The 9,234-nt window shown below is 45.6% G+C and overlaps 2 protein-coding genes across 2 annotated transcripts in view; one reads left to right on the top strand and one right to left on the bottom strand.

The window, feature by feature from the left end:
* Nucleotides 1-381: 381 nt before the first annotated feature.
* Nucleotides 382-5,213, bottom strand: CSUI_005841 (rna recognition motif-containing protein; the record flags this gene model as incomplete). Its single annotated transcript, XM_068066009.1, has 5 exons — nt 3,900-5,213; nt 3,099-3,180; nt 2,207-2,283; nt 1,300-1,368; nt 382-522 (listed from the first exon to the last, which is right to left on the bottom strand). The coding sequence occupies exons 1-5, from the start codon at nt 3,963-3,965 to the stop codon at nt 382-384; spliced, it is 435 nt and encodes a 144-aa protein (XP_067922017.1). The 5' UTR covers nt 3,966-5,213.
* Nucleotides 5,214-8,329: 3,116 nt separating this feature from the next.
* CSUI_005840 (rhoptry kinase family protein rop25) overlaps nt 8,330-9,234 on the top strand; it is a 7,903-nt gene continuing 6,998 nt past the window's right edge. The window contains exon 1 of the mRNA XM_068066008.1: nt 8,330-9,234. This exon is cut by the window's right edge and continues 6,998 nt beyond it. The gene's annotated coding sequence lies outside the window, so the exon portion shown is untranslated.

The raw sequence follows: 9,234 nt of genomic DNA, 5'->3' as shown, positions 1-9,234 counted from the left end.
ATATCGAGGTGTACCGACAGTAGAGGAAAGTCGATGAAAAGATAGACTCCTCTGCTTCGACTGAATCACATACATATTGATATATGCATATATATATATATACACATATACATACATATATACATGCACATATGGATATATATATATATATATATGCACGTACAGATATGTATGTACAGAGAAAAAGAAGAGTAATGAGACAGACGACGAGAGAGGATGATGAGAGAACGACCGAAAACAAGAAGAAAGTCACAAGAGAAAAGAAGAAAAAATGAGAAGCAAGAGAGAAAGAAATAAGGAAAGAGAAGAAGAGAAATATCTCCTCTTATCATAGAAAGAAGAGAGGAGATAAAACAGAAGACAACGAAGAAAGAAGAGATCTTACCGTCCCTTTAGAACGAAGTTTTGCATGGTAGATAAAGCCATATCTGCTGCTTCAGGCGAGGCGTATTCCACAAAGCAGAAGCCTTTACTTCGATCTCCCTCCTTCGGCATATCCACCGACACAATCGTTCCAAATGCCTATATGCATCATCATAGACGAGAGAATGAGATATAGATTGGAAATAGATAGATAGATTAAAGATAGATAGATAGATTAAAGATAGATAGATTAAAGACAGATAAGAACATCATCCATTCAACAGGCACGTCTGCATACATACACAAGTTAGATAGATAACGGATGGGTCGATTGAAGAGAATAGAGGGGAAAGATACATGGAAGGTGCTTACAAAGGAACGAATCATCTCCAGGAGGAAGAGTTGGTGTACATACAGGGTCGTATGAGAATGCAGACACGTCAGAAACATAACGATAGAGAGAGAAAAGGTCCCTGATACTACAAAAGAAGAAGGTTATGAGAAAGGAAGAGATAGATACAGCTTGGAATAGAGGCTAGGCACATCACATCGTATGAAACAAAAGAAACATCCGATCCCACCACAAGCAGCACCTCCACGTCAACATGAAGACACACTGCGTCACCATACCCTGCCATACGCACAGAGAGTGAACGAGATACAACTTATACAACTTCAATCTGTACACATCCATCTATATATAGAAAGAAAGAGCTTTGGATCAAGTTGAGAGTCAGCCCAGTGATCCCCATCAGACTTCCGTTAACACCTCTCGCCTGGCGGGGTGGAGACCCACACGAGATCTAGAAAGACAGACAGTGCACTCAGTCAAGTATAAGAAGAATTTTAACGAAGAAGAGAAAGAAAGAAAGAAAGAAAGGTGAGAAAGAAAGAGTGAGAAAGAAAGAAAGAAAGAGCTATCTGTTGCTGAGGTACCTGAAAGACACTCTTGATTTCGAGCTCCGTGAGGTAGTAGTCCAAACTCCCTACATAAATCCTACACATCTGAAAGAAAAGAGAGACAAAAAAGAAGAAAGAAATGAAAAGAAAGAAAAGAAAAGAGAGAGACATGGAGACAGAGCGAGAGGCAGACGACAGCGACGACACTACCCGAGAAGTGAGGAGAAAGGGATTGATTCGCCATTTTGTGCTACTACTGGGACTACTACTATTAACATGTGTGAGGTGTATGTACACCGCAGCGGAAGCCCCCTCCTGCTTTCCTTGTCCCTCCTCCACACAACGGAAAAGACTGAGAAGGAACTAATGGACAAGAAAGAGTATTAGGGAGATGGCCAGCTACTACTACTACCAGCGGCAGCACAACTCCCCTCTCTCACTACTATTCATAAGAAGAAGACTAACTAGTACTTCTATTACTCTTACTATTGACTTAAGAATGACGTGAGTCGCCCCCTTCACACTAATCATAAGAGAGATCAGGTGCAAGAAGAATATGGAAGTAGATAGAAATAGATAGACAGCTAGGACAAATATAGATAGAAAGATCAAGATAGATTTGTATGATACACTCCCTGCAGGTAGGGGGAAACAAAGCATAGGCGGATGATAGATAAAGACAGAGTAGGAGAGATAGAGGATAAAGAGAGATATTTCAGTGAAACCTATGGAAGGAAGCTATGAAGCTCTCCGAAAGATTGAGAAATTTCCATTTCTATTCTTGGCACCATGCTATTCACACAGTCACTCGTTTCTTTAAGAAAAACGCTAGTAGCGAAGTGAGTAGACGTCCATTCAATCAGCCATACGATACCGCCAATTCTCCACGCATCGCATCATCCGGGTGTACATACACTCCACAGCGAGGACAGGAGAATCTTACCGCTTTATTATGGAAGTTTTGGAGTAAAAGATTGTTCTGCTGTTGCGCCAGAGCTTGAAGTCCTAGACCGCCTATGGCTGTGAGAAAAGAAGAAAGATAGTCTTGCAGATAATGGATTCTCCCCTACCTATCCGTGTGTCTCCTTCTCTTCCCCCCCCATAGCCAGACACGCTGCTCTGTAATAAGAGTCCAGGAGCTCATGCATACACTACCCATATGTATCTATACAAAGAGGAGGGGAGAGAAAATACCTATATCTACAAATATATATGTATATACATCGGCACACAGAAGAGTTCGGAGACTGCATGCAGAGGAAAAATGAAGGAGGTACTGAAGGAGTGTCTGTACCATACAAACGTCGTAGTCCAAGAAGATACGATTTATGAAGAAGTATAAAACCGAAGAATCTTCTTCATCCTTTTCCTTTCAAAAGAAACTTTTTTGATGAAGATTAGGATGTCTAAACAAAGGGACGGCAGATACACTTTACACGAGAAGATGAAGAAGAAAGGAAAAGATGACAAGACATGCAATTCGATCCATGGAGGGAAGGCAAGAGAAACAGCATCAGATTTCTAACAGGCGACAGAAATAGAGAAGGGGAGAGAGAGAGAGAAAGAGATAGACAGTCATTCTCCCCCCTCTTCACATCTCTGTACAGCCTGAAGCATCATGCTCCTGTCCTGTCTGTCTCTACACCCCCTTGAATCTTCTTCTTAATCTCTCTCTCCCCATTCTTCTTAGAGATACAAAACAGAGATAGCCAAGATTGTATATATCTAGGTGATGGATACAGAGTCAGATTCGAGCAGAATCAGAATGGATGGCACTTCTCCTCTCCAAAGCTTCTTTTTTTCTTCTTTGCATGCGTGAAAATGTGTTGCTGTACCTGCGCCTGGCAAGCCCGGAGTCGTCGCTGTGCCTGCCTCCTCTGCACCTACGTCCCAGCCTGTTCTCTTCTTTCTCTTCTTCTACAAGTTGAAGAAGACAAAACAGAGACAAACACGACACTGCATTCAAAAAGGGACGGATGGAGTGGAAGGCCCCACAGATTTGAAGAGTGCAGAAAGGAGCTTCTCATCGAGAGGAAGAAAGACACAACAAAGAAGAAAGGAAAGAAAAAAGATAGCTCTTCACCCGGACAGTTCGCAGGATAGATGACCTAGCTAGATAGATAGTAGCTTTCTAGTCTACACTGGTGGGAGCGTGTCTATCGAACAGACACCCTAGTTGGTCTACACTGTATATACACCCCAGACAGCGAGGGACTATCGACGTCGCCTCTGTAGAGATATAAATACAAAGATTCAAGATAGATAGAGACTGATAGAGTATGGATACATAAGAAGTAGGTAGGTAGGTAGATCAAAGAGAGATGTATGAAGAAGACTTTAACCAAAGCAGTTCTACACAGACACACACGTCCACAACGACAGAGGGAGGCACTTATCTCCTCCTATTTTCAGATCAACCTTACTACCATACATAGATAACTATGACTCTCCTCCGTTAAATTAGCCTTCTAACGCCCCCCCGCATATGGAAATCCGTAGACATGAACAAGTAGGCGACAACTACTACCCAAAAAAAGGGAAGCAAGCATCTACAATAGAAGAAGGTGTATCTCCTGTAAGGCGGCTACCACCGTATCTGTTGAAGACCTCCGGTATGGTTTTCCTTTCTGCCTTACCTCCTCCCGACTTGCGTCATCCCTCCTAGGGCTTCGGCTACGACTACGAGACCGTCGGCTAGGCATCGTGGCAAAGAAAAGAGATTCGCCCACCCGGAAAAAGAAGAGGAAATCTTTCTACGATGATCTACCTGAAGATACACCCCCAAGGCGAAAGAAGAACGCCAGGAAGAACAAGCTCCTGTCTTCTGAAAGTCAGTCCGAGAAGAAGGGTGACGAAAATGACGATAAGGACAGAGACAAGGAGGTGGAAGCGAGTTGAGAAGAGGAGAAAAAGAAGACCTTCTTTCCCTGTGCCCTTGCCAAGAGAGAAGAGACGAAAGATATCAATCAATGACTGGGGTGTGGTGACAGATAGAGACGAATGGATGAGCTTCTCGAAACTCTGAAGATATTCTCTCTTCTTTTTTCACACCTGTGAATGGAGTGAAGAAAATTCCACCAGATGGGGAAAAAGGATCCAAAGAAGAAACCTTTCTTCTCTTCTGCCGAGGCGGACACGATGCGCGACGGAGATTCCTTAAAGAAAGGTAGACAAATGCCAATCCGGAGAGGACGGAAAGAGCAAAGGAGAAAAGTGAGGGGAGAAAAGCAAATAAAAGCAAGAAGAAATGTGATGGAGAGAGGGAGAACGAGAGGGTGGAGAAGATGAGCAAAGGGAGAGTAAAAGGCGGTGGAAGAATGAAGGACAACACGAAAAGACGATTCCGAAAGAGAAAACAAAGAAAAAGAATGCAGACCAAGAATGGCTGATGATCTCTCAGGATGCAAAATGAGATTTTGCTCCTCCTTCTAGAAAGCAAAACCGACAGAGGCGTTGAAAGAATGAAGAAAAGCAGATGAACCCTTTTGCCGGGAGAAGAGTTCTTTTGCTTCCTCTTTTTCCTTTCCCTCCTTAGGAAAAGAAGAGGAAAACGCTGGAAAAGAAAGAGTCTCGCGTTCTGGTAAAGGAGAGAAGAGAAGAAGGTGGAGTCTTCGCCAAGTCAGCTACTTAATAAGTGCAGAAAAGGAGGCGGAGGAGGGTAAGGACATGTCCAAACACAGAGCGAGGGAGAGGAAGATTGTTGTGGGGCTCTCTCTCTCTTATGCTGATGTGCTCGAGAAGACGAGGGGAAGAGAAGGACCGAGAGAGAGAGAGAGAGGTCGAAGAACGGATGCCAATAGCCGTAGGCAACAAGAGGAGAGAGCACAGGAAAAAGCAAGCAAGGTAAACCTCTTTTTCTCGTGGGAACGAGATCTCAGTAGAAGTCCTTGAGCTTCTTCTTTATTCCGATTTCCACAAGGGAAGTTTCCCGGGAAGATCGAAGTTCATCGGGGTCGTTGGAGTAGCCAAGAATTGATATCAACGATCAGGTTGTGTTTGGAGTGTATGTACACCACACCAACCGACCAACCACCATCAAAGGGGTGGACTTACCAGACCACATCTTTTCAGATTAGCCGGCTATCCCAAGAGACAAACTTACCTTTCCGTCGGGTTTTTTCCTTCTAAAGCAACACCACACACTCCTAATTTCACCCATTTGGGCACGAAGAGACATCACACTCAGTCCCATTGGTCGTCTCTCCCGTGGAGTTTGTCTGTTTAGTTGTCTCTTGCTTTCATGACTCACAAGGCAGCTTTCGCTCTCTTCCTGGGTACAGCGGGGGAGGAAGGGAGATCTTTATGAAAGAATGCTAACACACTCATCTATCGTTTCTTTTTGCCCCCTCCTACCTCGTTGAGCTGCATGTCTTCGCCGCCGTAGTAATCGCCCTCTCAATACTATAGAGCATCACGGGCTCATGTAGCGTATCTCCCATTAACTTATCCCCTCGGGAGAAAACAAGAGCTGCCGATGACGGCATTCCATAGACTTAAGGAAGGATCACGGAGACCATAGCAGATGGGCCAACGGTGCATACATAATCCAACTGGGTAGACAAGCCGTACAGACAAAGTACACGCTCTTCTCCTGCCTCCGATAGACGTCTCGTAGGAAAAAGGACCCGAGCATCCTTAAGATTCTCCGCTCCTCGGCTTGGGGGGTTATACGCTTATATCACTATAAAGCATTGGCGGTTCATCGGAAGCCTTTTTCGGCGTCGCTCTAGCTTTCTATCTCTCTCTACCAAGAAGTGCGTGTTTATTCTGTTTCTATTTCTGGCCCGTGCCGTAGTGTACGCCCTAGTCAGTCACTTCTGCACACCACCAGGGAGGAGGTGCCGACGGCGTTCTTTGGTGGAGACCGGACTCCGGCTGAAGAAGCTGCTTGTAGTGCCCTTCACTTTTAGCTATCCTTCTCTGAAGTACCAACCTAGTACAGTCGAGAGGGTTTCACTTTCGGCTTTCCACCCTATGCTTCCACCGGCAAGGTCAAATGACGATTGCTGGCCTTCCGCATTACAAAATTTTTCTGTGTTCCTTGGTGTGTTTGGGGACCGGAAGATTCACTGGTGTCTTCCCGATGGAAAGCTCCTTTTATCTCTCCACTTTCAGTTTGCCAGCATAGATGGGTTCTAACAAAGAGAAGGCTGGGCACTGAAAGAGATAGCGCTTTCCTCTCTTATCCAATCGCAGGCGACCAAGAAGTGACGGGCAGTCGGCGTCGTCGCCCTAACGGTTAGAAATGAGTTCGTCGTCATGCCATTCAAGTTTCTCTTCATTAAAGCCAAACGCAGGCATCACTTTTCTTCTCACAAAGAGGCGGCGCCACCCACGGCTTACTACACAAGGCTACTTCGTATCCGAGGTGAAAATACGGAGAGATAGCCAGTGTCACACGTGTAGAGGTAAACGGAGGATTCAGCCATGCATGAGACCTGCACTTGGAACCGTTCTTTTTACCTAGTGGAGTGACACCAAGGGGCCGCTGGACAACCGCTGCAAGACATGGGTGCACTGAATGGCTGTGTGCTATCACAAGTGGTGATAGCCTCGGTAAGTCCGGGAGAGCGGATCGGGAAGATAGAGTCCACTTCTCGATGAACTTCCATCTGGCTGCTTCGCCGTCAAAAGAAGAAAGACGATCTCGCACCTCGAGTGAATCAGAACGTCCCGTGACCTGCTTCCGGCTAGAGAGCTGAGCCGTCTGTATCTTTAGCACAGATTTCCAAGGCTTCCTTCTCGTCTGCAGCACCATAGCTGAACGCCGTTCCTATAGGCGTGAGCAGCCCCCTTGTAGTCTGTCGATGAAAGTGCGTCACAAGGCCCGACCGTGTCAGTGGCGTAATAGCTCCGTGACTCGTGCTAAGTCACCATCGAATCGTAATTCCACACGGTTCCTTTGAGAAGAGAGAACCGTTTTACGGATTATTGATTATCGAATCTCCTTTGGCTGTGTGGCTGCACCCAAGTCAGGCGACGTGGTACGCGTAGGGAATCTTCCAAGTGCTCAGATTACCTCGAAACGATTAAGCCTAGTTCCCGAATGAAAGGCCAGAAAGACTACTCCTGTATTTCCCGGAATCTGTCTCCTTATTCTTTCCACCACCAAGGGGCAGTTCATTCTACAGAAGCATGCGAAGTAAGGACACGCGCCTCCTTCGAAAGAAATCCAACACTCGTAAATACGTGTGCCGGCCGTCCTCAGAGCCCCCCGAGCGTCGGAACGCTGAGCTTTTGCTTTCTCTTCATGGCAGATCATCTATGAGAATCGTCAGTTAAAAGCGAGCCGGAGTGGCTTCGTAGCCCTTATCTGGTCGACACAGTTTCCATACTTTTGACTCAATCCCCCCCGGTTCCCCACCTCTCACTGGTCGAAATCTCATTGTGAGGCTCCTCTCAACAAGCAGGTGGTACAGGAGTCTTTCAGTGATGAGTTAGATCGAAGTTTCCCGGGCAGTTAGTGGCTTCGTGTAAGATGATAGATGAAGCAAGAGGAATGAGTTCATTTGAATTTTATATCCCTTCTAGAGCGCGGAAGCAAAGGAAAGGGATAGGGTGGCGGGTATCTTAGATGGAAAGATGTGTATGAAGACATGAATCGTAGTCACCTTTGCACCAGGAGTTTTTCTTCCTTGCACGCTTTCCTGTTTGTATCTTCTTTTCTGTCCTCTTTCCCTCTCTTGGTATAATGGCTCTTCTTTCCCGTTTATCTCTCCTGATCGTCCAACATCTTGTCCTCCATGACGATCTTCCCAAGAATTCTTTTCCTTCTACTGTTATAATGAACTCAGATTCTTTCTCTCTCTTGTTCTGTCCGTGGTCCGTCGTCGTTCTGCCTCCTCGCAACACCGCACACACACCACGCGAATCCCCCGGTCGGTTTACCGATGCTCTTCTCAGCAGCGACCTCCCGGTGCTGTAGAACCTCCTCAGTGATACACAACATGAAGGCTTTCTCGGCCATTGTCAGGGACTTCTTACTACGGCAACAACAAGTCTTAGATGGGTAACATCAAGGCAACGTTAAGGCTCGCTCTCTCACGCAGTATCAGAGTAAAGAGGAAAGGAAAAGAGAGCGGAGGAGGGAAGGGAGGGGGGTTAGCCACCAGCCAGCCAAGATGCCCCGGGTGTACATACAGTTGATAGAGAGGGAGGCCTCCCGGTCACGCCGAAGAAAGAAAGAGACCAGATATGAGGTGTTTCGCGGTTCTAATGGAAATTTCAGAACCAAGAGAGACTGATGGTCGTGCAAGGTCAACAAGTAGCTTTGACATTGGCTTGAAACGTCTGAAATAAAGCATCTCTTCATTTCCTTTCTCTCACTTGTTACTTCCTCCTCTTCGGACAAGCAAGGCTGGAGAAAGCCCGTTTTCTCTCTTCATTTCGATACGGGCCTCTCGAGCTCTCTAAATACATGTTGGTAGTTTTTCATCTCAGGCCTTCTTTTGAATATTTTCAGGAAGAGAAAGACCCTGCCCTCCTTTCATAGTCGCCTTCTTTTCTCTTACGCCGCAACCATTCCGAAACTCCTATTTAACTTTCTTTTCTTCATCATAAAGGCCTTCCCTCTCAACATGTGAAGAGATCTTCCGACGTCTTTTCTTTCGGAGTTCTCTTGTCTTTCTCTCATCTGTCTCCTTGTTCTTCTTCTTGAAGAAAGAATGAAGTATCGAAGAGAGAGAAAGCGAGCAAGAAGACGAGGGAGATATCTAGGATGATGATGCTAATGCATTTGAAGAATATCAGTGTATTTGAAAAAGCAGATAGGAGTTGCAAAGTAAATAAAGAAAGGAAGGGGTATGATACCTCGTGAAACGTCTTGTTTTCATCCCTATCTCTTTAGTCTTATCAAACCACTCGGAGAAGACGATTCATGAGCGAGCCACAAGAACAGGCTGTCTGTATCGATTCTTCTTTCAAGGGTTCGATCCTTTCTTTCTTTCTTTCTTTCCTTCCTTCTCTCTTCTT

This window comes from Cystoisospora suis (assembly GCF_002600585.1).
Source record: "Cystoisospora suis strain Wien I chromosome Unknown contig_2859, whole genome shotgun sequence".
In the NCBI taxonomy this organism is placed as follows: Eukaryota; Apicomplexa; class Conoidasida; order Eucoccidiorida; family Sarcocystidae; genus Cystoisospora; species Cystoisospora suis.
This window is presented reverse-complemented; position numbering and strand designations above follow the sequence as displayed.